The following is a 26,129-nucleotide window of genomic DNA, read 5'->3' on the forward strand; positions in this document are numbered from 1 at the left end:
GCAGTAACGGTTTCTGGGATGTTCCAAACCCACTCCGGCAATGCTGCCTGCATGTTTCATTTCGATAGCTGACTTGTTTTCCTGCCTTTGCATGTTGTTAGCAACAGTGGTGTTATTTATGCCATTTGATGGAGTGTGCGGCTTAAGCATGACACAGTGGCCCTGCCAGATAAACGCTGAGTGTTGCTTTTGAGCCCTCATTTAGCAGTTCCAGCTGACACCTTTGCAGAGGGTTTTTTTTTAAATAAAGCCCAAGCGGATGAAAAGTGATAAACACAATGCTGTTTTAGTAAAATGTGAACTACTGCCTTGGAAGAGATTCCCTCCTCTTTCCCCTTACAAGGACAGAAAAGCACATTCTCTCAATATTTTTTCCTGTATTCTGTGCATCTTATTTAATGTGCTGGTTGGTGTAAGCAGAAATGTTTGCTGATTGCTCATTTTAAAAATATCTGTACCATTGAAGCCATGCAGTAAAGCAGGTTACTGTTCTATGCATATCTAGTTTGTAGGCACAGAAGAGAGTGATAAGCTTTTAGTGTTAATGATTTATTTCATTTTGGGGAAACAAGAAATATCATTTAGGAAATTCCATGAGAGATGGCAGGGTGCATTTCTTCTGCAATATTCTGCATTCATACAGAACGGTGGTTGTCCTTTAAAAAATTGAAAAGCTCAGTGCAGAGGAAATACTCTAAAATTATCTCCATGTTTACACCACTACATTCCTACCTGTTAATTTGAAATTTTCTCCTGCAGATGTTATTAATGTAGAATAAAGCTAGAGAAATGAGGAGTGTTCCTGCTCAGGGGATCCAAATGACCACACATATGTGGAGACACAATTTTGCTTTGAGACCTGGACTTTGAGCCTTTGCAGCGTTGATTATTCAAACCAGTGTTACCAGTGCAGTTGCTTTTTCGTTGCAGAGGAGTTTGATGTTCCTGTCAGGCTGGTGGCAGGGAACAGCTCACTGCGTCTTGTGCGTTTTGGAGATGTGCCTCCTCAGCCGCCGGCCCCCGAGGGTGAGCTGGCAGACCAGCTTCTTGGAGAATTTCAGAGCCAATGCTACTAAAATAAGAGTAATTATCACTCCAGCAATTAAAACGAGGTCTCGCCAGAAGAACTGAAGACACTTGGTTGGGAGAAGCGTCATACAACCCCCCAGCTCATTCCCCGTCAGCTGCCTCAGGGGCTTCATCCTCAGGTGAGCGGGACTGGCGCACCTGAGCCGGGCGAGCGCGGGCGCGGAGAAATCCTCCAGCCACAGCTTGAGGTACAGGATGTGGCAGTCGCAGTGCCAGGGGTTGTCCCAGAGCTCCAGCTCCTGCAGGCGGCCCAGGCTGTCCAGGGCCCCGGCGGGGATGGAGGCCAGGCTGTTGTTGTGCAGGTGCAGGCTGCGGGCGAGGCGGGGCAGGGCGGGCAGCGAGCGCAGCCCCCGCGAGCCACAGTCCACGCGTGTCCCCCGCGCCTCCCCCAGGGATGTGCAGCCACAGGGGGATGGACACTCCTCAGGCAGGACCCCCGGCAGCAGCACCCACAGGGCACAGCCCAGCACGGCCAGCAGCTCCATCGCCAGCTGCACAGACAACAAAATTGTTGCAATTATTAAAGGATCCGGGGCATGGGTCATTGATAGGATTGTGGGATCTATAAAAGAACTGTACAAGCAAAAGGCCTGCAAGCAAAGGTTTGTGTGAGAAACTGCCTGCATGAGAAAGCACTGGTGTGAGAAACAAGCCTGAGAAGAAGAAGGGAGTTTGAAGGATGTGCAGCTGTGCAGATAAGATGTACTGACCAGGAAGCTTGCCAATGTAAGTCCAATTATGTAGAAGTAGAAATGTGCTGTGATAAGCTTTAAGCCACTCAGGAGTTAACAAGCTGGTATACTATCTAAGTGCCTCTGGATTGCTAATAAACGGAGTTTTGCGCTTATCAACCATATTGGCTTTGGACTGCATCCCTCCCCCCGCCAGGATCCCCGGGCTCTCGTCCTTTTACAATTCCAACACAAAATGACACCCAAGTGGGGGTCGGTACCCTCAGAGAACCACAGCAGTTATTGCTTCCCCAGGTTGAGGTTTTTGGAATAAAATCTGTCGTTTTCTGTGTGCCCCACAGAACCACTCTCCCCGACTTCAGCACAAACGCTGAAGACAGAGCACAGGTCTTCCCCTCCCTCTCTGGTTCATTGCTTTGCCTTGATAATTGTACAAGAAATATTAATTATCAAAATTCTGGGACGGAATGTCACCAGGAGATGACAGGAAAAACCACGTTAGTTTCAGGCAAAGGCTTTTCTTCCGTTTCCATGTCTTCATAGATCAAGTGTTAAAACTGTGTGTTGAAATCAGCTTTCAAAATGAAGCTTAAGGGATTGAATAATTGTAAATGCCTGAAAATATTCTTCCTTTCTGAAGCTGAAATACTCATCTTAACCACCTCCTATGTCTTTGTCAGTGAGTTATTCTGAGTATCTTTGCTCTGAATCCAGATACTCATCTGTGATTTTTCAAGAAAACTACTGGGGCTTTTTTTCCAAAGTAAACATCTTAAAAGGACAGACTATGTCATCTGGCTAAAAAAAGTTAAGTGATATTTATGGAAAAGATGATCTCTTCTGATTTAATATAGAAACAGCAAGAAACCCAAACTCAAACAGAAACACAAACTGTGGCAAAAATGCAGAAGGGAGGGTTGGGGAGGTGACTGGCTGACACTTACTCTGTTTGATCCCTCTTGATCCCTTTCCCTGTGCTTGGTGAAGTGCTGGAGCGTGGATGGCAGTGCAGGCTGGCTGCTCAAAGAGTCACCAAAGAAGTGTGGCAGAGAAGATGAGCTTTTTCCTGTGCAGGATAGGACAGCATCCCAGAGGAAGCTGCTGTTTATGGTTGTGCCGTGGCAGACAGTGCTCGGGGAGGGCCTTGTGTTTGCTGCAGACAAGAGGAAATGCTTTGGGATTTTTGTTTTATTCCTAATGTATTTTTTCCTATTGCATCTGACAGTATCTGGAAAAACTCATCTGAAATTAAGTGGGGTTTTTTAACTCAGTTGTAAAAATCTCCAGGTATAAAAGTTAGTTTGGGCCTGAGGTGCTGACAAACACAAGCGTCAGCAGATGAGGGAGCTGAAGTTAGCCTGTGAAATTGAGTTTTTCTGTATTAGTCAGCCAGGTTTGTTTGATATCTGACTTCTCACTGCTTAAATAAAATCTGTTCAGGCCAGCTCTGTATAGTGTTGTTTTGGGGACAGGCCTGGAGTCTGTTCTGTTTTTGGAAACAAAGCCTAGGTGAGGTTTTGATGTTGCAGATGTGCAGCAGAGCTGTGTTTCTGAGCTGTCCTTTCTTCGTAACATGGTGTTCCTGGGAGGACAGGAAGTTTCTGATGTATAAATTGTTCTGATAGCAGCTCTTGTTGTCTAATTCTTACTTATTTTTAAAGAGCTTTTCTTCATTGGGTCTAATGAGTTACCAGGAGCTTCCTTAAGAAAATGCCTCAGTGTGTATCTCTGCTCTTTAGCATTTGAAAAGGCAATTCAGACAGTGCCAGGGGAAAAGACAAAAATACTTCAAACCCCGTTGGAATTTTGATCTTTTCTATGAGTTGAGGAGAGCAATTCCTCCCTTGTTGGAGTGAGTGGCTCATCTGCCTGTCAGATGTTGAATGGCTGGACCTGTGAGTGGACTGCTGATAACAGGGAGGTCCTTCTATCTTCGGGATTGTTTCACTGCTTTTGGAAAGTACATCCCGAGGCCATGGATTTCATGAATGTCTGTCTGCCCCCGTGCCCACCCGATCTGTGCCATGTGTCTTGAGGAACGCTGCCACACAGAATCAAAACCTTCCTGTTACGGAATGAGATCAAATGCTGTGTCCTTTTGCATTGGAACAGGTGCTGAACATTTGGAATCCCCCAGAACCCACTCAAACTCTGTGCTATCCTCACAAAGTTGGTCCCACGTTCCTCCAGGTGTCCCCGCTGGTGGCAGAGGTGGCTGCTCATGCTGAGTCCCCAGACCTGTCCCACACGATGGGGCCCTGGCCAGTGCTCCAGCTCCCTGTGGAGAGGAGGATGTGCAAGGAATATCTGGCAGAAGCACCAGGCATTTGCCTTTATGATTTTAGGACTATAGCTTTTTGTAGGCCAAATGAGGATTCTTCATTTAAGAGGATTTATTAAGACCCAATTTGAAAAAAAAAAAGAAGTTATAATCTGCTATAATCTTGTTAGGGTATGAAAGTATTTTTTCCACAGAGAGAATCCATTTGAAGTTTTTGTGAACGGGAGAGGCTCTGCCTCCTCTCAGTGGAGAGGGATTTCTGGACACTCTGTTTCCCAAACAGCCCCTCTCCCCTCACCTCGCCCCTTGAAAGCCCCTTTCTCTGGATTGGCTTTCTTTGGAGGCCTTGACTTTTCCAGTGAGTTCCGTGGGGGCCGTGCCTGCTTATTCAGGGAGGAAAAGGGCTGAGGGGAGATTACTGCTTTCCTTGTGGTTAAGAATAAAAGCTGCAAGCTGGAGATAAATGTGCAGATCAAACGCGTGACCTGCTGAGAGCAAATTCAGGCAGAAGATGCCATTATCTTTTCTAGTCACTTTTAAGAAGTTACAGTCATTTATTGCTGTCAATGACCTGTTCTTGACCTAGAAAGGCAGAAGTTTTCTCAAGCACTGTTTCCATTTCCAATGCAGAAAAAACTGGCCACTCACACTGTCAATGGGCAGTAGAAGTGCTCCTCATTTAAAATCTCTCACCTTGATTCAGTCTGTTCTTTTGTACTTTCAAAGAGCCTGGTGAGAGCAGACTAACCAAAATAGATCTTTGTAATTGGATGTGAGTCACTGGTAATTAATGAATTATACAAATAAGCGAGAAGAGGGATAAAAAAAGATCAATCATGAAATTCATTCTCATGTCAAGGAATATTGCTGGCAGAGAGGAATTAAAGAAAAACTGTGGTTTCTCTCAAACCAGGGGTTAGTGTTGCCCAAGGGCCGAAATGTTCCTTTTACCTACTTCACTCTGCAGAACTGGCCAAAGCCTTCTGAGTATTTATACCCAGGAGGACTCAAGAGTTTCCTCCTGTCCATATTCTTTCCTGCCGCACATTTATAATGGTTTTGCCTAATGTAGCTTTGCCTCTGTCAAATCAAAAATCCCATTTCCTCAAATTATTCCACAGGCAGATAAAGTCTTGTCATTTAGGAAATTCGTCTCCTAAATTGTACTCCACCCATTTATTCAAGAAATTCTCTCTCCTCCCGCCTGTTCTCATGGAGAACTTCCTCCTCTTTGCCGTTTTCCCCATTCAGAGCTGCACCCAGTGATTGCTTATTTTCCCACTAGGTGTCATCCAAGTTATTTTGTTCTTAAATGCTGAGCACCACTGAATCACCCCTTAAGCTATAATTTCTCGGTTCAAAAGAATTGCCTGAAAGAACGAAATGTTGTGTTCTTTTTCAGATATTATTTTCCATTGTCTCCAAGATACAAATATAGCCGAGGTACACAATGTGTGTATTAAGTGATCTGTTCTAAGTCAGATGGCTAAAAGCACCTGTTCGTGTTTTATGGAACTCGGAGGGTTTTGAGCCTGGTAATGAAAATATTCATGGTCAGTTTGGATTCACACTGTCCTGGGCTGGGCAAACTGGAGGCTCTGTGCCCCTCTCTGCCTTGCTTGCTTTGCCCTAAGGAAAAGCAGCTCTTTTTCTAGCTCTTTATGCACAGTCACCGTCATTAAAGATACAATACAGTGCTGCAGTCAGACACAACACAACACTGCATTCATGGGAATGTTTTATTTAGGATTGGGATTGAGCTTTCAGAGCAAATCTCCTGCTCTCTATTTCCATGAGTGCTTTTTATATTAAATTAAATTGCAATATTCACTCTGGAAACACCTGTGAATGGTGCTAATGGAGGTTCAGTGCTTGGACCAGACTAAAGACAGTCCAAAACAGCCCCTCCTCTCCTGGTATGAATGGTTGGATGTGGTATCCTCAGTCCCTGATTGTTTCGCTGCTCTCATCCGGCTGTTTGGGCCATTGTTTGTTGAATTCCCAGTGTGACAAAGAGCTATCCATGAATGTACCTTGTTCCAACGCTCTGCCAGCTATTCAGGCAAGCCTGCAAAAGATGTTTAAGCATCTTTACCAATTTATTGCATAGCAGCTGTAGTAGGATTGTGAAATGCATGAGATTATTCAGCACTGAGTGTTGTGGTGTCGTCCTTGTTTAAGGAGTGTGGTGACAAAAAAAATCAGCCTTCAACCCCTTTAGCTAAAGCTCTGCTATTTTCTGCTTGAAGAGCTGGAAATGTAGAAGGCAGGGCGTTGAACTTTATGGCCACACTGATCAGTTCTTCTTGGAAAGATCAATTAGACATTAATTAGTGCCTGACATAAAGGACCACATTGGGAAAGCCCAGGAGATGAGTTTACCATGGGACCTCGCTGTAGAATTCCCCTCACTGTCTATAACTGACAAAATGGTTATTTTTATAGTGTCCTTTACAAAGCTGTGGCTTCATGGGTTTTGAAATAAACCAGTTGACTCTGGATGTATATCCAGTGGTGAATTCACTTTCCCCAGTGAGAGCAGCTCCAGCCCCATTGCTCCTGCCCCACTAAAGCTGTATTTACACCCTTGCAGATGTGCCCAGCTGTTTGTTGTGCACAGTGAACTGCAGGAGAGTTTGCCCAGAACCCTGATCACACACGGAGAGCCCCAGAATGCAGACAGGTCGAATCCTGTTCTGCTGAATTCCTGCTGCCCAGCAGCCGGACTGTCGGGAATGCCCAGCCCAGCTGCCCCATGAGGAGATGTCAGAGTGCAGAGATGTCGTGGGGCTGGGAGGACAGTCCTGAGCCATCTGCAACTCTGCAACCACACAGAGTTTGCTGCAGGATGTGAGATAACATTATTGCCAACCCCAGTGTGCAGTTCTTGCACTGCATCCTCAAAACCATGGTATTGGCATTTCAAAGCAATCTAGGATATTTAATTTTTTTCTTTTTTCTTTTGATGGGCTTGATACTTTGAGCCATTAAAGTTCACATTTTGCCAAGTTCTGCTCCTGGTCCTTAAGGCTACAGATTGCTAATGAAAGCTGATCATGTGCCTTGGGTTCTGAAGGAAATCCTTTATATAGTGGGACCCGCGATAAAATCTCAAGAGCTGAAAATGCTGCTGTGCTAATCCTATTATTTCCTATCACTGCATGCTGATATACAAACAGTTTGGAGAGTCAGTTTTATCAAGCTGGCAGCTGAATTAATCACATGGTCACTTACAGCAGGGTATAAATAAGCAGCAGTTCCTCTGAGGAGAATTGCACATTCATTAAAAGATGCTGCAAGCCTCTTCCTGCATTATCTAATGATCTCTTTGCCCTCATTTGGCATCTCTAGCCCAGTGTTGATGCCTGTGTTCAGGGAAACTTCCTACATTCAATGGAGCTGGTTGGAGGTCATTTACAATTTATTTCCTCCTCAGTTTTGATAAATCCTGGTGGTTGGATGTTGTCCTGCAGTGCCACTCGTGGTGGCATTCTCTCCACGCTGACAGGCACAGCACAGCCATAGAAGCTCTGTCTCTAGTGGGGAAACCAGAGCCTGGAATGAGAGGAAACTTCTCTGTCCTCCCTACTCAGCAGCTCTCCCTATGCACAGCTCTGAAATCGCTCAGTCATTGCCTCTTCCTTGGCTGTTTGTGCCCCCTCAGCTGCTCCAGCTGAAGGACAGTGCTCAGGGTTCATGACTACAGAAAAGCTGTCAGCTTTACTTTTTTTTTTTTTTTTAATAACACTGATTGTGTTTCCCTTGGTTAGAAAGGCAAGCCTAAGATTTTGGCTCTTTCATTAACCCTGTGAAAAATTTCTTAGGTTGATTTTAAATTACAGCTTGTCTGCTACTTTCTTTCTCTTTTTTTTTTTTTTTTTTACTATATTTTAGCATGTAAGAATCTATACAACTTTCTTTGATCAGAAGTGCTGGAGATTTACATTTATTAGATGAGGTGAAGGTCAATGTTCTTGCTGGGAGTCTGAATTTAAAGTTTTGAGTTGCAAAAGGGAAATACTGAAAATCAGAAGCTTTTTAAAATGGTTGTAGCATTTATCATAATTCTATAGGTATGTAGTTCTTGATGAGAAGGAAAAATCTGTCTAAATACGTTGCATTTCTATACAGATAGATATTTTAAAGGATGTTTACTGTGCTTTAACCTTAAAGCCCCCCCATGTAAACCACAGGTAAGAGGAAATCTAAACCAGACTGGCATTAAGTGAGTGAGAGGTAGAAGTATTTTAAAATATTTGAAACAGTAAGAAGATAATTTTAACGATCTAATTATTTCAGATTGGAGTTGTTTGATCTGATTTAGATAACTTATACTTTATTCAAAAGCAGATTTAAACTGGTGGATGTAAAGTTGAGGTGGATGCCCCATTGGTCAGGGCTTTCATTCAGGATATGGCAGCACTGGGTTTAATTCCTTGCTCTGCATAAAATGCAGTTATTTATGCAAAGTGGAGCAGCTCCAGCAGGGAAGATTAAAGAGAACCCAGCAGGTCAGCAGTGCAGTGGGCAGGGAATTCATGATGATGTGGGAGGCCAGAATTAAGTCCCTCCTCAGTCATATTCCATCTTGCCCCTCCTGGGTGAGAACCATGCCCCTGGAGTGCTGGTTATCCTGCAGAGCTCTTGGAGCAATTTATACCAACAAAATAAAGTTCAGCTGGATGAAATGCACTTTCTCTGGCCAAAGTATTTCACTGGAAAATTCCTGTTCTGCTTGCCAAGTTTGTCCTTCCTCCAGCTGTGTGAAAGGACTGATAGATCACCTCCTCCTCCGCTGCCCCTCCAGGACTTCACCTGCTGGGTCCTTGTCACTCTCTGCAGGGCAGAGCCACAGCCCAGGCTCCTGACAGATCCATCATGGAATTCTTTTCTGTCCTGCTGGGTGGTTTCCATGGCCTCTACTTCTCCTCTCAAATCAACACGTAGCACTACTGTTAAATAGCTGCCCATTAAGCACAGGTCAATAATTCTTACTTTTATTCCTCAGAACCACAGCCAGGCTGAAGTTCTGGGGAGCCCCAGAGCAAGGGGACAGCCTGGCTCTGCTGTCCTGCACTCACCGTGTCCCCTGGAGCCTCACCTGCGCTCCCCTTCTGCCTGTCCCCACCTCCCCACGCCTTCTAAGGTCACTCTGCTGGAGCCATTCTTCGCCCCAGCGTGCACTGCATTGATTTTCCACCTTTCTGAGACTCCCAGCTCCTGCTGTGAGCTCCCAATTTCCATAATGATGTGCTTAGCAATCGTTGCCGTGGGCAGCATTAATTTCACCCTTTGGGAAGGGCACACTCACTTGCCAGACTGGATTCTTTGTAGTGTCAACTCTGTTGAAGTGGTGACATCATTTTCTCCTCTGTTGTCTGGTAACTTTGATTTTTTTCCTCTTGATTTTTTTTTTTTAAACTTTCTGAACAGAAATAAAATTTCTCCTCCTTATTATTCAAGACAGATTTTTTTTTTTATTATTGCAAACAAATCATATCTTTTTTCACACAAGCTGAGGGAACTTTTAGGGTGGCCCTGGTTTGGGATGCCCCCAAAGCCCCTGCACACACTTGTGCACTCACAACCTCACTGCTTTGAGGTGGGCAGGGATTGATCCCTCTGCACCAAGGTAGTTTCTCTTCTCATAATTGTGTGAAGTACTTCCAAGAGTTTTTTGGGGTCTGTTTAGCACTCTTGCACTGTAACGTGGTTGCAGTAGGGCCGTGAGGTGACTTATCAGCATTTCTGTGTCCACACCTGCTGCAATTTGTATGGAAATTTTTATGTGGCAGCGGCTGGACCAGGAGTGATAGAGAAGAAAGAAAGAAAAATGTGACTTATATTTGCTATTTGCTTGTGTGACAATTTATGAGCCAGTCTTAGCCTCAACTACAATCTCACTGTCCTTCAGACATCTCCAACTGTTTATTTTCAGCAGAAGTTATGACCAGGTCTCCATAACGTTATCATTCAACAGCAGATGCAGCTTTCAAACTATGTGTGGTGTTTATTCATCTGTGCAGGAGCAAAGTGAATCTGTAACGAGGAATTTCCAGAGAATTCATACAAATTCCTGGAATTAGTCCTTCCCATTTTTAGTAGCAGTAGTTTATGGACCTGTGTGCTGATTTTTGTAATTAAGTCTGTTTCTGATTATAAGGCAATGTCAAATGTCCTGTAAGATCTGAAAAGCCTTCCTGCTTTTTAGTTCTAAGCTCCCTTTTTCCTTAAAAAATAGGAACAGATTAGCAAGCTTGGAGTTGCTGTTTTCTTGCATGAGCAAAAGAATAAAGACAGCCAAGGTTTTAAAGGCCTGTGCATTATAAACCAGGTTCAATTCTCATGACATTGGGGTTTTTTCCATCACACAATGGGATTCAGTGGAACAGTTTAAGTGAACTCAAAGATTTGTTTTGTCAAAGAATGACTTCCTGGCAATGCAGGGATGCAGATTTCTCCTACTTATTCCAGGGAGTTTTTCCTCTTACAGTTCTTGTCAGTAGAATCTCCTTTTCTGCAGACTCCAAAGTGTCAAATATGATTTATTTTTGAGTCTCAGCCCTATTTTTTTTCCTCTCTTCCTGTACTTTTCGATTGTTTGTGATCTTGGCCATGCCTGGCTCTCGGGAGTTTGGGAATGACTTGTGCAGGGAACGAAATAATGGTGTAGGCTGAGGTCAGTCTACTGTGACTTGAAACAATTTCCTTTTGTGAAATGGTGGTTGCTGGATGCAGGATTTATTCTTGATTGGGGAGAAGGCACACAACAAACTGTAGAGTTGCAAAAAAAGGAAACAAATGATAGCTATAAAAAATGACACTTGTGGCTGTTGGGATGGAGGACTGTGCCCTGCACATAAACTAGAAGAGCTGCAGTATAAATTCAGATTTTAGCTCTTGAGAGCAACTCATTGTGGTTAAAATTATCACCACAGTATGAAAATTTCCAGGTTTATCAATTTAATATGAAAAATTTATCTTTCTTCCTAGGTTCTCTTTCCAGAAAGGACACTTCCTTTGCAGATCTGGACATCCTGATTTCATAGTTAAGGTTAGTGTTCACTAACAGCTGCTGTGAAAATTAAGTTTCTTCTTCCTGTATCAGTTATTCCTTGGTGTTTTCTGAACAGAGAAGAATCATCCTTGTAGTTATTTACCACTTATGTCCTGAAATATTTCTGTGTTTCAGAATTTGAAATTCCTCCTGTCTCTTTCCTCTCTCCCCTCAATATATTGCTGTTCAGTTCAATAACTCCTTAAATCTGATTTAGTGACTTGAATCTTGCTTCTCTCAGTTTTATTTATATGTAGCTCCAGTCAGATGTGGGAAGGCAGCTCCAGCTGCATGGTCCCTCTTGGTATCTTCTCTCAGAGCTGCTGATGTTCCCCACACAGCCAGTGTGACCCAAGCTCTTACATTTCCATTACAAATGGATGCAGAGGAGCAGGCAATCATTTTGCTTCCCTCCTCAGTGACTCCAAGGGGAACAGCAGAGTTCGAGCCTGCATGGGCTGCTCCTTCCCATGCCCATGGGGAGATGGTGTCTGTTTGTTTGTGGCACATTCATGTCAGAAATGGGAAGCTGCTGCTGCCATCCTCGTCACAAGGAGTGTGCTCCAGTGGTGGGGCTGGTGAGGGGCTGCTTTCCCTGCTCTGCTGTGTGAAGGTGACCCAGAAATGGTTTCCATGGCAGCTCCACGCTGGCCATGGCAGGGCTCGGAGCAAGCCCCAGCAGAAAATGATGCTGAAAAGCTGAGCCCATTCCTGAGCGACTTTCAAATGACTCCGAAAAGCTGGTGACATTTTTGGGTGACTATCAATCCTTTGGTAGATGAGTCAGTGGTGTATCTCAGCCCTGGGCATGACAGATGTTGGCTCATAAGCAATTAGATGCTGTTCTGACTTCTGCTGTCCCCAGAGCTGATCTCTGCTGGTGGAGCTGCAGAGGCTGACAGGAAAGCAACTTGTCCTGCTGAGTGCTGGGCTAGCACTGCCCATGCAATGGATTTGACCTCCACAATCAGTTTAAAAACAAAAAAAATCCTCCCATGGGTATGGCATGTTCTTTATTTAAAAATAACATTTTTTATCTAAATGGTATTTTAAGTCAAATTGTATCAGCCTCCACATATTGTCTCTCTTTTTTTTCTTTATCTGTTTTTGGCAACCTTAAGAGGTAGAAAATTCCTCACAAAAGGCTGGACTTTGCCTTTGTTAGAGACCATTTTTCCACTTGTAATTGTGAAAAAAAAGATCAATGAGAAGCAATCAGCAAAACCAAGGCTATCAAACAATAAAACCTTGAAGTACAGAAATTATCTCGACCTATAATACTCAAACCCTCAGCTCTTACGACCTTTCTGCTTTGCAGGGTGCCCGTGGGTGAAACCACTTGAATACTGATAATTTTTCAATGTCATCCTACAATCCTTGTTTACTCCTTGACAGAGATAAGTTATCTCACAGCTCTTTGAGGCAGAACCATAAACCAGTAATTTATAATGTAATTTGGTTTGTGCACGCCAGGGAACCCTGTGGGGTTTGAGTCCTGCCCACTGTGACCCAGGTAAAGCTGCCTGGAGTGCAGAGCTGGTGCTGCTCATCCCTGCAGTGAGGATGAGCTGCAGTTACACCCCGAGTAGGAGCATTGCAGGACTAGGAATATTCATGGAATTGCAGGATGGTTGGGGTTGGAAGGACCTTAAAGCCCATCCAGTCCCACCCCCTGCCATGGCAGGAACACCTTCCACTATCCCAGGTTGCTCCAAGCCCCCTCCAACGCAGCCTGGGACATTCCCAGGGGAATCCACAACCTCTCTGGACAATCTATTCCAGTGCCTCTCCACCCTTACAGTAAAGGATTTCTTCCCATTATCCCATCTAACCCTACTCTCAGCTTAAAGCCATCCCCCCTTGCCCTATCCCCCCACACCTTCATGAAAAGCCCTCTCCAGCCTCTGTGTGAGCCCCCTTTAGGCACTGGAAGGGGCTCTAAGGTCTCCCCAAAGCCTTCTCTTCATGCAGAGTTAATTCTGGTTTATTCCTAGGCTATCACCGAAGTTAAAAACAAACAGCTGTCTGTATTCTGTGCTGCAGGGTTTGGCAGAGGTAGGAATTCAAGGAGACCTTTTCCTACTGATTCTGACACTCTGTTATCCTTTTGGGAGTTTCATTAGACAAAAATGCAGTTGTATTGGCAGGAGGAAAAATGGCCATGAATTGAATTTGCTGTCCAGCTGGTGACTGGGTCTAAAACTCCAGTTAGGAATTCTAGAATTCCTCTGAGCTTTTTCCTTCTCTTCCTTTGTTCTACAGTCTGGAAACGGGTGGGGCATCAAGTCTAGGAGCAGGCAATTCTCCAGACAGAGGATCTGAAATGGTTACAGTTCAGAAGAATATGAGCATTTTAGGAAATAATGTCATTTAAGAAGTGAGTCTCACTTCAGGGAAGTTTGCTGTAATGCAGACACCCCTTCTAAGTGAAGAAGTGAGTGAGCTGCATAAAACAAGGACGTTTTGCTTTGCTAAGCTGAGCTCTTCTATGGGTACCTCAGACCAGGTGTGGGGTCTGATGCTTTCAGCCTCAAGGTAATTTGAAAAAAGTTGAGGGGGAAAAATGAAGTTGAGCTATTTTGGCATGCTGAGGCAAAAAGAAGAGACAGAAAAGTAGAATAGAAACCCAAGACCTCTGAAAATCCCAGTCTTTTGAAACTAAAGTGTAGTTAAGGACACAAGGGTGATTGTAATTTAATTTCACCCTAAGAAACACATTCTATAGCTTTCGTATTTTGGGGAACTATACATAAAATTATTAAGAAAATGAGACAGCATAAATACTAAAGGATTCAGTGTCTGAAACTCCATGAAATGATAAATGTGAGAGAGACCCCGTGGCTGGTACTGCAACGTGTCACACACACACTGGGAAGGTTTAGTGTCACTCTCACACCGAGCAATTCCATTTTATGCAGCACTGTTTAAAAGGTTCCTTTCTTCCTAATCCCAGCTCCTTTCATCGCTGCAGTGCACCATGTAATAGATTAAAGGACAGTAGGATGAAAGGGAGGAGTTTTAATTCCAGCAAATGCTGGTGCCAAGGGTTTTTTAATTCCAAAGGGTGCACAGATGCACTGAACCCCTTGGAGCAGCCCTGGCTGGAGAAGGCCACACTTTGATTTGCTGCAAAAATTCTGTGACTCAGTGTAACATCTGTGATGAGTCCTCACTGCCAAATACTCCAGAGAGAGCTTCAGTGGAAACAAATGGGACAATTGTTAAATAACTTTACAGATCAGGTGGACTTTAATTTACTAATGGTTAATACCTCCTATAAAGTAAAAAAGAACGGGAGGAGGAAACCTCTCCTCAAAAAATGTAACTTGTGCTGGAAGTGTGAGCCCCTCAGAGGTTACCCCAGGGAGAAATATGCCAAATGGGAAGGGGAATTATATGCCAAGGGGAAATATGCCAAGGGGAAGGGACATTGAGGATGAAGTCAAATCAGAAAGGTTGTTTTGTGGAAACGTGGTGCAGGTCAGGGGAGAAAATATCCAAGCTTCCTTTTAGGGCCAGCTTGTGGGTTTAACAGAAAACTAATGAACCCAGCAAGTGAGTTTGTGGGGATCTGAGGAAATGCAACGTCTGTGAGAAACAGACTGCTGGGTTTGGGGAACATGGGAACAGGAAAAAGGGTCCAAATGGTTACAAATCCAAATGTTCCAAGAATCCTGCAGTAAATGAGGATCCACAACCAGGTGTGTCCCTGCATTATAACCCTGCTCCTGAGTGTCTCACCTGCCAGCTGTGCACACAGATCAGGCTTATTTCATAATTCCCTGGCATTTTCCCTCCTTAGACCCCTGCAATATTCCTGGGAAAGTCTGAGAGAGCTGCACAAAACAAGAGCTGATGCTTCACGGGGTTTTTAGCAAATGAACCCAAGCAGGGATCCAACTTCAGCTCATTTCAGCTTTTACCTGTGGCACATTTAGAGGCTGGTTTCTGATGGATATAATGTTAGCATATGCCTCAGTATATACTAAGTAATAGTATATTATGCTCTGGTATTTTGTTAGTAATATATTTAGCATTTATAGACAGTTTTCTTTCTCAGAGGGTGAATATTGCTCTATGTATATATGTCCTGTCTAAGGTATCTGTAAGAAAAATGTACATTAACAATATATAGCTATTCTTAAAATCTTCTTCTGCTAAACCACAAAAAACCCCAAAACACAAAAAAACCAACGAGGTAAAACACCACTGAACAGAGTTTGTTTCATTGCTTGCATAACACCTTTTTTTCTCGCCTTTAAAATGAAAATAATACAAATTTTTGTTACCAATGTGGCTCAATTGTGCCACAATTTTTAATGGGAGGTGTGTGAGCTACACAGCATGTTCTGAATGGAAAGGAATGGAAATCTTATTCCCCATCTTGCATTGTGGACCTTATTCCTGTAAGAAAACCATTTCCCTGGGAAAAATTCATACGTGCACAGTTGAATGGTCTTATTTCATTGCTGGCATTATCTCAGGCAAATCATTTCACATTCTTAAAAGATCCACAGTGCACCTTCTCAGTCACATAAATCCAGCTGGCTCTTTTAGGAGCTCTGCCTCTTTAGCTTCTGTGTTTGACAGGTGAATGACACAGCAAAAGCACCTTGGAAGGGAAGGAACCTCTTTTTTTACTTTTGCCCTGGGAATTATTTTATTGTTGACTAAAACGTTCCATGGCACCATGATTAGGCCCAGCTTTTTACATTAATTGGCCTGCATGTGGGGCCTAACTTTGTGTCTCTGCAGTTGCATTGAGGGAAATTGAACTTGAGAACTCACTTGTGCACTGCACGAGTTGTTTGCTAACACAAAACGGCAGCAAAGTGAATTTTTCAGCCCTTCCTTCCCTGAGAGCCGGGGAACAAGATTGCTTTGGACCTTCTTCAAGCATTTAAATTTAACTTTTTATGTGAAATCTGACTGTTGTCAGGAAAGGCTGCTGCATATTCCTAAGGCATCTCTATAATTGCAAATATAAAACTCAGCAGAGCAATAAAAAATCTAGCTTCAGAGTTAAATAAGGTGAATAATTGAGTGAGAAATACAGAGCCCTCAAAACCTGCACTGCTGGCACACACTCCTGGGTGTGTTTATCATTCAGTTTGTCACTTGTAGGGATAACAAATCCAGGGATAACACAGGCTGCCTTGGCTTTGGAGTGGGGCTGCCACAAAGGCTGCAACCTGTGCCCAGCCCCTGCACAGCCAGGGCTGTAAATCTGTGTGGCTCAGGGGAGGGTGGTGGGCACAGTTTGGTACCAGTCCAGTCCCAGGGGCACCCCCAGAGCTGGGATTTGCAGTCCAGGTAAGGCAGGGCTGTGCTCAGCCAAGGGGCTGGTGCTCTTCCTTCGGGTCAATCCTTGCTCCTGGCCAGTCCAGGCGTGGCTGAGCTGGACAAATGCCCTTCATTCCTCCTTCCAGCTGCCCAGGGGCTGGTCGGGCTCAGCAGGAGATCACCAGAGGGTTGGACAGGGACCGTGGGCTCTGAGCCTGCTCCATGGGCTGCCGGTGCAACAGTTCACAGGCTGCCAGCTCCTGCTGAAGGGTGTCCAGCACTTCGAACAGCTGGGCTTTGCCTTGGGAAGGAAAATGGCAAACGTTAGCACTTGAACAAAGTAAGGAAGTTGCAGTTTCACAATCATGAACAAGCTCTTTTCTTCACAGGTGCCATTTCAAGTGGTTATCATAAAATGTCTAAATTTTGTGAGCAAACAGTGAATTCCTGTCCATAAAAAACGTGAGCAGAACTGGGTTCAGCTGTCTTCTCTGTCAGTTCTCTGGCTTCATTCCCTGCTCACTGAGGTCTCACATACTTGTGTGAACAAAGACTTTCATATCACAACTGCCCACCCAACCATCCATTTTGGCTTGTTTGATTACAGAGACTTAGGAAAGCTGCTTAACTCTCACGCAGTGCACAGCCAGACAGTGGGAAGCAGAGAAGGGGAGCTGTTCGTGGCAGTGGTGATGCAGAATGGACAGAGCCACACCTGCTGGAGTTTTAGGGAGCTGAGCTGCTCCAAAGGGAGGAATTTTCTTTGAGCAGCATCCCTTGGAGCCCCTGTTCCTGTGCAGGATAATTGGCTGTACCTTTTGGGCACTGTGCTGAGGATACAAACAGTCTCCTCTTCTGTTCTCCCAGGAGAACATCAAACCTGCAGCTCAGCTGTAGTTTCTCTCTGTACTGGTGTCCTGGAGCCTACAAAGGTCTGTCCTTGCCCTCTTTTCTCTGCTCCCTCTGCAGCTGAAGAGCAGAGCTTGGCTCTGGGCTGCCTGTGCCCTGGATTGCTGGGCACAAGGAAAAACAGGCTTTGAAACTGCAAACCCCAGAAGGGTTCCATGCTACTCTCCCTAAATCCCTGTAAATAATCTCCAAAACCGAGCCCCCAGGCCACATCTGGTCTTTTCTAATCTTGTCTTTGACTACTGCCTGCCTGTTAAAAGCACCTCCAAGCTATGTTCCTGGGACAGGGTGTTCATTTCTTGGAGGTAAGTACAAATGTTCTGCTAATAGAACAAAGTAATCAAACCAAAGCCCTGGGGCTGTGATCCCTGCACGGCTCCTGCAAAGGCAGCTCCAGACCATTGTAAGGGACAGGAGTCTGCAGGTTTAGTTTTCACACAAGGAACATGAAATGCTGTCATTAGAGGAGTGCAGGTTTGATGTGCTTTCTGTACAGAACTGTTCTGGTGTGTAAATCTTGTGTTGCAGCAGAGGAACACAACACACTGGGGTAGCAAAGCTGAGAAATAGCTGCATCACACACTCGGCCATTTTTCCACTTCCTCGTATCCATGAAACTCTACAAACATTTGTAGGACACTGAATTACCCCCCAAAGGCCACATTTTAATTAAAATTTGGCTAAAAAAGCACCCTAGATGTGGTTTTGGTGTGTCACAGACTAGAAAGCATCACTTTCTATAGGTAATCTTCTTGCAAACTACTTCCTTCTCCCTAACCTGTACCCCAGGATTTGAAATATCCTTTTCCTACCCATCTGTGTATTATCCAGTGTTTTCCCCAAAAGGACACTTTTCCTGCTTGTTGGTCTTTACACATGATACATTTTCTTACCAGGTTGGGGGTCACGGCAGGATTCCAAAGTGCTCAGCAGGATTTTCCCCAGGGCTCGCTTTGATATGTTCTTTAAAAAACAAAACAACATGATGGCACAAACATGTCCTTCACCAGTTCACAGACATGCAACAGAACCTGTGTGCAGGGTATTTACATTTGAAAGCTGAACCAAAATGGCACTGAATCCTGATTAACCCAAGACTCGATATTTGCTTTATTCTCAAGCGTTTTATCTTAGACCTTGCTCAAACAGCAGTTTATAGAGGGTTGTAATTCCTTAATTTGGCTGTGGAAAGAGAAATAAGAATTATTCACTAGAAAATACAGAATTTTGCAGAGTGTGTGCCCAAACAACTGTAGGTGGCAAGGAGGGTAAGCAGAGCAAAAGCTTTTTGAGTCCTCTGCCAGGTCTGTGGGGAAGGTGAACTGGACCTGGGGGTATTTTAGAAAGGATCTTCTCAGACCCAGCTGAAGGACAGTGCAAATGTCCTGTGGCAGAGCCACTGCTGGATCTGGAGATGTAATAAACATTAGCCAAAGTGAGAGCCCTGTAAAAACTACTCAGGCTTTGGATGGGCTCTCTCAGTGGTGGTTTTACATAAGGAATCGGGTGGGACATTACATAATGAGCCTGGAAAAGCAAACTCTCCTAATTTGCTGTCAAGACACTGGTGTGCTTTCTGGGAGATGGTCTTGCAATCAGTTTAATTAGCACTTAGAGAGCCTGTATCTGCAGGGACAGGTTGTTCTTGCTAAAACTTCAAGAAGTGGAAATGGAAGGAAGCAGTTCTGGGAGGAAGATGCTGTTCCCTCCAGGCAGAGCTGGCCTTGCTCCCTGACTCTGGACCTCTTCCACCTGCTTGGCTGCCCCAGTGGGGACTGGGCAGAGTGGGAAGCAGTTTGAGGATTTCACATGGCCTCAGCAGCACAGTGTGAGGTTTTATTGGTCCTGACAGGATGTGTATGTGCCTTTGGACAGACACTGCTTGGTGGGAGGTTCTGTTGCAAATGAGGTGCCTGGGATATTTCAGACATGAAGGTGAATATGCTGGAGAAGTGACACCTAAACCTATCAGTTCTGATGGGTAAGGTTCCTTTTGTCTCAGGTATATCCCACCAGGGATTTAGGGGATTCTTGCTAAAGTCTCCTAGGAGTTTTATCCCTTTGATGCTGACTCAGAGTTACATTAGGATGCAGTTAAACAAAGGTCCTGTTCTAGAAGGAAAAATACATATTCTGGGGTCTTCCTGATTACTCACTTCTTTGTTTTCTTCATTTTCCCTAAATTTTGGGTTAGAGGGTAATGAGCTTGAAGATTCAGCTCCAAGGAGATCTCTAGGCTTTTAGAAAGCCAGTCAAAGCAGTCTAAAAGCTTTCTGCAACCACCAGGCAGTTCCCAGGGCAAACACATGTAAAAGTCTGTCCTGGTGTAAACGATTTTGTACTTAAGAAGGGATTAATATAATTTTTAGTTTGGAAAGGACACTACAAAACCCACTTTTCAGTCCCAGGACTGCTTTCTCACCATACCAAGTCTCGGAGCTGTTGAAGAAGCTGCAGAACATCCATGAGCTTCTCCTCCACCAGGGACAGCCGAACCCTCTCCGTCTCCAACATCTGCAGCTCCATCTTCAGCAGTTCCGTCTCCTCCACCTTCTGCTGCAGCTCCCCAAGCAAGGGGCCTTTCATCTGCACAAAACACAGCAAATTAAAGGCACTGGACCTTTCCCTTTCTTGCCCAAAAGCTGAGTTTTCCCCCTTTTGTGGTAAATGGGGGTCACTCCTGAAGATTCTCCTGAAGGGAAGTATATTTCTTTAATGTGCTGCATAAAGTGAAATATCAGGAGTTGTTAGGAAATCTGTGCTTTGCTCTCGTGCACAATGGGAGTTCGTTCCTCGCTGGATGCAGGCAGGTCAGTCAGGAATTTGAAATATTAAATTTATTATATATTTTTTATTTAAATACTACCACTGCTATTTCAGCTTTCTCCCCTTTTGCACTCCTGTTGCCCTCTATAAAGCATAACTAATTTGTGTGCCCTCACCACAGTCATATCTTTGTCTTGCAGCTCCTCCACAGCAATCACCTGTGCATTCAGTGAGACAAAAGGATGTGTCTGTCCCTGCTGCACTGGACAGCAGGTGAGGAACTTGCAGGGGATGCCCTCTCCACTGTTTCTCCTTGCTTTTCTCCAGATATTGGGATGAACTTCTCACTTGACCCTGTATGGCAGTTCATAAACTAATTGCCTTTCTAATTAAGCTGGCAGCTTGCATGCAAGCTCGTATAGAAAATAACTGGCATTTCTTTGCAACGCTACACTCGCAGCGTAACGCTTTGTTTTTAGACTTCACTCATGCTCTCCCCCTCTATTATCCCCAGGTCACCACCCTGTCTTCAGGAGAAGCTATTTTTAAGTGTTTGATTGTTGGAAAGTAGAACTTTCTAGCCATGACAAATCTCAGAACTCTGTCATCCCCTGGTTTTACAAGCCTCATGCTGAAGCAATTATCAGTGTTTGGAGTGCTGCCCTTCACTTGCCTGCTGAGCCTGTTGCTTGTTAGCCTTGTTGTTATTGTCTGATTTTCCACACCGAGCAGGTACAAACAGAAGCATCTAGAGCAATGTATAAGGTACTTCTGTCAGGTTCACAGAAAGTGGTGGTGGTTCCTTTATTAAGCCAATATATTTATTTGCAAGGTGCTTGAGACAGAGCATTCCTCAGTCTTCCTATTTGCTTTCTGTTGATTACAAGAGTCACCTTTTTGACAGGAATTTCTTATTACTTGTCTGCTGTGTAGCAGCAAACTCCTCCCCTCTGACTGCTGGGTAATACAAAAGGGCTTAAGAATAAATTTCCTAACAGGCTCAAAATTATTCATCCTACAGATATTTAATTCATGTCACAGTGAGCTGGAACTTTGTCTTCTTCACCTCCCTGCTTGCCTCTAAATCAAGAGCAGCAGATTCCATTTTTCTTCTGGAATTTTGTACTCATCTGTTAATAAAGCTGCTCTTCCAGACAAGCTGCACAGAACTAATATCCATCAGCAGAGATTAAAAAAAGAGGGCAGTATGATGCTGCAGAAGAAGATGAGCACCTCAGAATGGGAAAAAAGGAGAAGAAAACTGGCACTACCTGCAGGTAGTTTTCTTCTGTGGACTGATGTTAATCAGCAGAGAAGGAACCTTTGTGTCTCTCTACAGAACATTGCAAGGATAAATGGTCATTGAATTACATTGTGTAAGGCAGAAGCAGGATTTTATTCTGGTTTTAGTTTTTTTCCCTAACAAGTAAACTCTTTCATTTAATTTAGTCAAGGGAGAAAAGTATATGAAATACTGCTGAAACACAAGGGATGGCAACACATAAAGAAGTTGAATACTTTACCCTTACTTTAAATATTTCACTGATTCATACAATCCTTCCAGAACTACTGAAAGCTTCCTGCTTTGTTTAAAGATGGGGTATAAAATACTGAACAAGCTTGGGAGAAAGCAGATCAGGGCAATGCACTATTTTTATGTCATAGAAAGATTGCTGGCACTTCAATCTGTGCCCATCAGTGGCTGAAGTCTGCAGTATTTAAATAGTGAGGTCCCACAGGACTGCTGGGATACAGCACTGGGCCTTTAAATAATGTGGTTATGACCTCTGCTCAAGGGGAGCTGGACATGCTGCTAACCTGAGAACTGATTTTAGTAATATTTTATGATATTATTGATATACTTTATTATATTATATTGATTATATAAATATATCAGTGTAAGCCCAAGAAAAAGACACAGTAAATGGGATAATTTACTCCAAAACAGGGAGTCTCAGTCAGCCTGAGGGATTTATTGAAAAGTTACTGTGCTCCCAGAGGTGCTTAGGACATGGGGAGTATTTCATCCATAGCTGAGGAACCTCAGTGAGTCAAGGACAGCGTTTGAAGGGCCTGGGGTACATCTCATCCTCCAAAGGCAGATTTGGGTAGGAACCAGAGTAGAAATGCAGGTGTTAGAGGAAAGCACCAGGTGTTTGAGCTGACAAGCTACAGCACAATGGGAGACATCAGCAACAGAGAGCAGAATGGCCAGAAGGAAATATAAATACATGTAGATGCAGCTCCCTAAAGATGCATAAAGAACTCTTTCACACTCTGCTTGGCACCTGTTACCTCTTCCATATTTGTTTCCAGTTTTTTCTCTGGGTGCCCCTGGAGCTCCAGCTGCTCTGTGAGGGGGGAGGTTTTCCCCGTGGGCTCCGCAGGGGCCATCCCAGAGCCCTCAGGGGTGGTGGCCTCCAGGTAAGACAGCAGCTTTCTCCACGTCTTTTCATCACACCTACACATATCATCAAAAGGGAAGAGTTAGTGAACCCTCATGGTGAAGGTCTGTGTTTGTAAAAGCCAGTTTTCCTGCAGAACTCCTGGCAGCACGGATCACAAATGAGTGTCTTAGCTGATGCTAATTAGGGCTTGGTGGGAATATCCAGCAGGCTGTTCCCCACACGCCACAAAGGATGGGCAAAAGGCTTCTGACTGCAGCCACAGGACCTTCAGGTCATGAAATTACCTTTGTAAGGGGTTCACACAGCAGTAATTAGTGAATTAAACTTACCCACTGCCACAGCAAGGGAGCTTGGCCAGGATCTTCTTCACGTGGTCCAGCTGGGGAGCCCGGTCACCTGCCCACTTCTCCTCCTCCTCGTCAGAGGCAGCCTGGCCCTCCACGGAGCGGAAGAGCTGATCCTCTGCTGGGAAACAGGGACCCCTCAGCAGCACCCCCAGAACCCCCAGTTAAACCCTGAGCCAGAAAGAAGTGAGAGCTTCAACCCCCAGAGAAACACCAGGCAAGGTCCCCCAGCATCCTTGGGAAGGGGCTGAGGCAGCTGCAGCAAAGATCCTTATTTTAAGAGTCTTGAATCTTTTGGTGCTTTCTTGTGGGTAACTTGGAGCTGTTTTACCTCAACTCCCTTCCTTGAGTTGCTCTAAGGCAAGGATAAGTGTGAAGGATCAGCTGTTGGGGGGGCAGTTACTGTTCAAGTCCACAATTTTTTTACTCGTTCATCTCTCTGAGTTTTTCTGCCTAACTAATCCTATTTTACTTGATGGAACATTTCCCCCCGTTTTAAAATCGATAACCCCACCAGCTATTTGCATGAAAAGTTTATATATATGTTTATATATATAAACATTATATATAAAGTGAAAGTTTATATATACTAAAAAGCTGTTTGTACTTGAAGTACGGGTAGTGTAATTTCATGTGGAAACTCTCTTTGAGCTGGCCAAGTGTGTGATTTGATAAAAACATTTGTAAAAGCAGGTTTACTTTCTAAGTCTAACCAGATGAAGAACATGCAACAGTGTATTTACCTGTCACTATTTTTAACATTCCCAAGCAGCTGCTCGCCACCCACCTAAATCCCCACACCTAAAATCCAATTTTTTCTCACTACAAACAGCTCTCCAGTCTGCAGTAAAGGTGCCTTATAACTCAGAGTTATTGTCAGATAAGTGCTTTTGTCATCTTTGAACTGGATGTGCCCAAAATAATAAATCACTGCAGGGAAGCCAAAGTGTGCAAGGTTATGGCAGTTGTTGATGCTACACGTGCTAAACAGTTTGGGCCTGTCCAGAGTCACTGGAGCAGCCAGGAGGTTTCCAAGGAGTGTGGCTGTACAGAATATTAACTGCAAATTGTTTCCTCGGAAATTATTTCTGCATTTCCATTTACAGAGAAATGAAATCTTTATGCTTTTTAAGCCAGGAAAAAAGTTTTGGTGGGATGACTCATGTGGAAAAAAGCAGTTTTAAATCATAGCTCTGAGTGATAAGTTCAGTCTTTTATTAAACATAAAATTATGCAGGAAGTGAGGAGTGGAAATCTGGGACACAAGGTTTTATGTAGGTCTAGGATTTCAAGACTCATTAGGCCTGGTTTGTGGTGTGGTGGTTTAATGTCTCTGTTAGTTTGGCTGCTGCTGGTCCTACAGATGAGTGAGGCAAGGCAGGGTTTGGGGCTGGGTACCGTGGTTGGCGATGCCGGTGGGCGAGCGCTGGTCCCGCGGTGCCACGGACGCGCTGCGTGTGCCCCCCGGCACGGCTGCTCCCTCCTGCTGCTCCACGCTGCCCCGGCACGGAACCTGGGGTCGCTCCCTTTCCGACCTGGGAAAGAGGCCAAAGCAAAGCTGACTTGCAGGAAGTTTGGCACACGGAGATGTGCCCAGCACGGCACACAAACAGCTTGGGTGGGATGCAGCTGGTGGGACTTGCTGAAGAACAGGGCCATCGACCCCAAGGGCTGCCTGAGGTGGCTTCCCCAGCAACCAAAGGAAGGTGGATTTCAGCTGTCCTTTGGATAAGAAGAGCTCAGCAGTACCTGTAACTTTTAGGTCAGCTCAAAGACCTCTAGAAACTGTATATGGGATAGTCTACTCTGGCCACAGGTAGCTGCACCCAGGGCCTGGGGCTCAGAAATGACAGGGAGCTTGATCCATGTCTAGTGAGTACTGGGATGAAGCAGAGCTGAGCAGTCAAAAAGGATGATCCAGAAATGGTGGCACACCTGGAAACCAGGGACTTGCAGGTGAGAAGCATCTCAGAATGGGTGTCAGCACTGCTGACAGCCTCATTTGGAACTGTCTCTGTCTGAGGTCAGTGAGAGGATGTCACATCCATGTGTTTTAAAGGAATGGCTTTCGAGGGACGGGACACAGATCAAATAATGCAACTGAGGAATTGGACTCCTCAAAGGTGCCAACAAAATATATTTTGAAAACAGTAATTTAATTGTGAAGGACAATGGTGGTGCTGACTGAGGAATTTGTAATTACCCAAGTGGACAGCACTGGGGGAGTGCCTTCAGAGAAAGGGAGTAGCACGTGCTAGGGGAAAACCTCACAATGTATTTGTGTAGTTGAGTTGAAAATGTTCTACCCAACCGTGTAAGACAGTACAAACCACTGAGTGTATTGGAATCTCTTACTGCAGACGAAATAAAATCTAACAAACCTCATAACATAGATTTCTTTTCTAATAATTCAATAAAAGATTGATTTTGGTAAGAAGAATGGAATGTGAAACAACAGGCATGATGAGTCCATTGGAGCTGCTGGTGTCTTTTGATTGGAGTATTTGTTTTGATTCAGTTTTGCTCCTACCTAGGGATGTACTAAAAGGCAGTATTGCTATTTTAGAGGAATTAAAATGGAATTATACTATCTAGCTGACAGAGAAAATTAATTCTGTGACTCCTGTTTACATGTAAAATAGTAAAAAAGGTCTATGGAATTGAAAGGTGTCACATGATACTGAACTTATTTTAAGAATCTTGGGTTTTTTCACACAACATACATAATATGCAAATTATTTTCATAAAGTGTTACTGAAATGAGAACTATAAAGAATTTTAAAAGACTCCTAGTAAGAAACTCATAGGAGCTGTTGTGTTGCTCACAAAGAATCCACACTAAGAAGAAAACAAACCACATTCAAGACTTTTATAGTAAATTAAGTTCCCTCCAAATTCTCCCATAGATTAGTTTTGGTCTGGTGAATATTGAATATTTCCTTTATTTAACACATTAAATAGCAAAAATTGAGAGCTAAAGCACTTAGCAGACGGGTCCTGCTGACACAAGTTGTGTAACGTGACCTTGCTGTCCAAACCTTGTCAGTGCTTCCTGCCTGTAAATCCAGCTGCAGCTGGAAGGGGACTTTGGCTGCAGGGCAGAGCAGCTGAGGCCACTCTGGACACCAGAACTGCAGAGCCTTTTGTTTAACACAGCTGCTCCCAGCTCCTGAGGAGCCACACCAGAGGTAGTTCCCTTATTGCATGCAAAAGTCGAGGAGTAAACAAGATCATGAATTTAACAGCAATGAAAGGCGCTGTTGGAAAACATCTGTAGGGAAGAAGCTGAGCTGAACCTCG

General features: G+C 44.3%; 2 protein-coding genes across 3 annotated transcripts in view; both read right to left on the reverse strand.

The window, feature by feature from the left end:
• Positions 1-382: 382 nt before the first annotated feature.
• GP9 (glycoprotein IX platelet) lies at positions 383-2,847 on the reverse strand. The gene is made up of 2 exons (XM_048315948.1): positions 2,726-2,847; positions 383-1,580 (listed from the first exon to the last, which is right to left on the reverse strand). Exon 2 carries the CDS (start codon positions 1,572-1,574, stop codon positions 972-974), a length of 603 nt encoding a protein of 200 aa, XP_048171905.1. The 5' UTR covers positions 1,575-1,580; positions 2,726-2,847; the 3' UTR covers positions 383-971.
• Positions 2,848-12,115: 9,268 nt separating this feature from the next.
• The window catches only part of EFCC1 (EF-hand and coiled-coil domain containing 1), a 41,777-nt gene continuing 27,763 nt past the window's right edge, over positions 12,116-26,129 (reverse strand). Inside the window, exons 3-8 of one of the 2 annotated variants that reach the window (XM_048315786.1) lie at positions 24,228-24,364; positions 22,815-22,947; positions 22,373-22,538; positions 19,739-19,897; positions 18,205-18,274; positions 12,116-16,703 (exon numbers count right to left, since the gene is read on the reverse strand). In XM_048315786.1, coding sequence (XP_048171743.1) covers positions 16,570-16,703; positions 18,205-18,274; positions 19,739-19,897; positions 22,373-22,538; positions 22,815-22,947; positions 24,228-24,364 — 799 coding nt within the window. In that variant the 3' untranslated portion in view covers positions 12,116-16,569. Of the gene's footprint in view, positions 16,704-18,204; positions 18,275-19,738; positions 19,898-22,372; positions 22,539-22,814; positions 22,951-24,227; positions 24,365-26,129 lie in introns of both variants that reach the window. The other variant, XM_048315785.1, reaches the window with a different exon arrangement.

Source organism: Corvus hawaiiensis, chromosome 11 (genome assembly GCF_020740725.1).
Source record: "Corvus hawaiiensis isolate bCorHaw1 chromosome 11, bCorHaw1.pri.cur, whole genome shotgun sequence".
NCBI lineage: Eukaryota > Metazoa > Chordata > Aves > Passeriformes > Corvidae > Corvus > Corvus hawaiiensis.

Coding starts and splice junctions, on each gene's coding strand:
- GP9 (XM_048315948.1), bottom strand. CDS start 1,574: ATGGAGCTGCTGGCCGTGCTGGGCTGTGCCCTGTGGGTGCTGCTGCCG.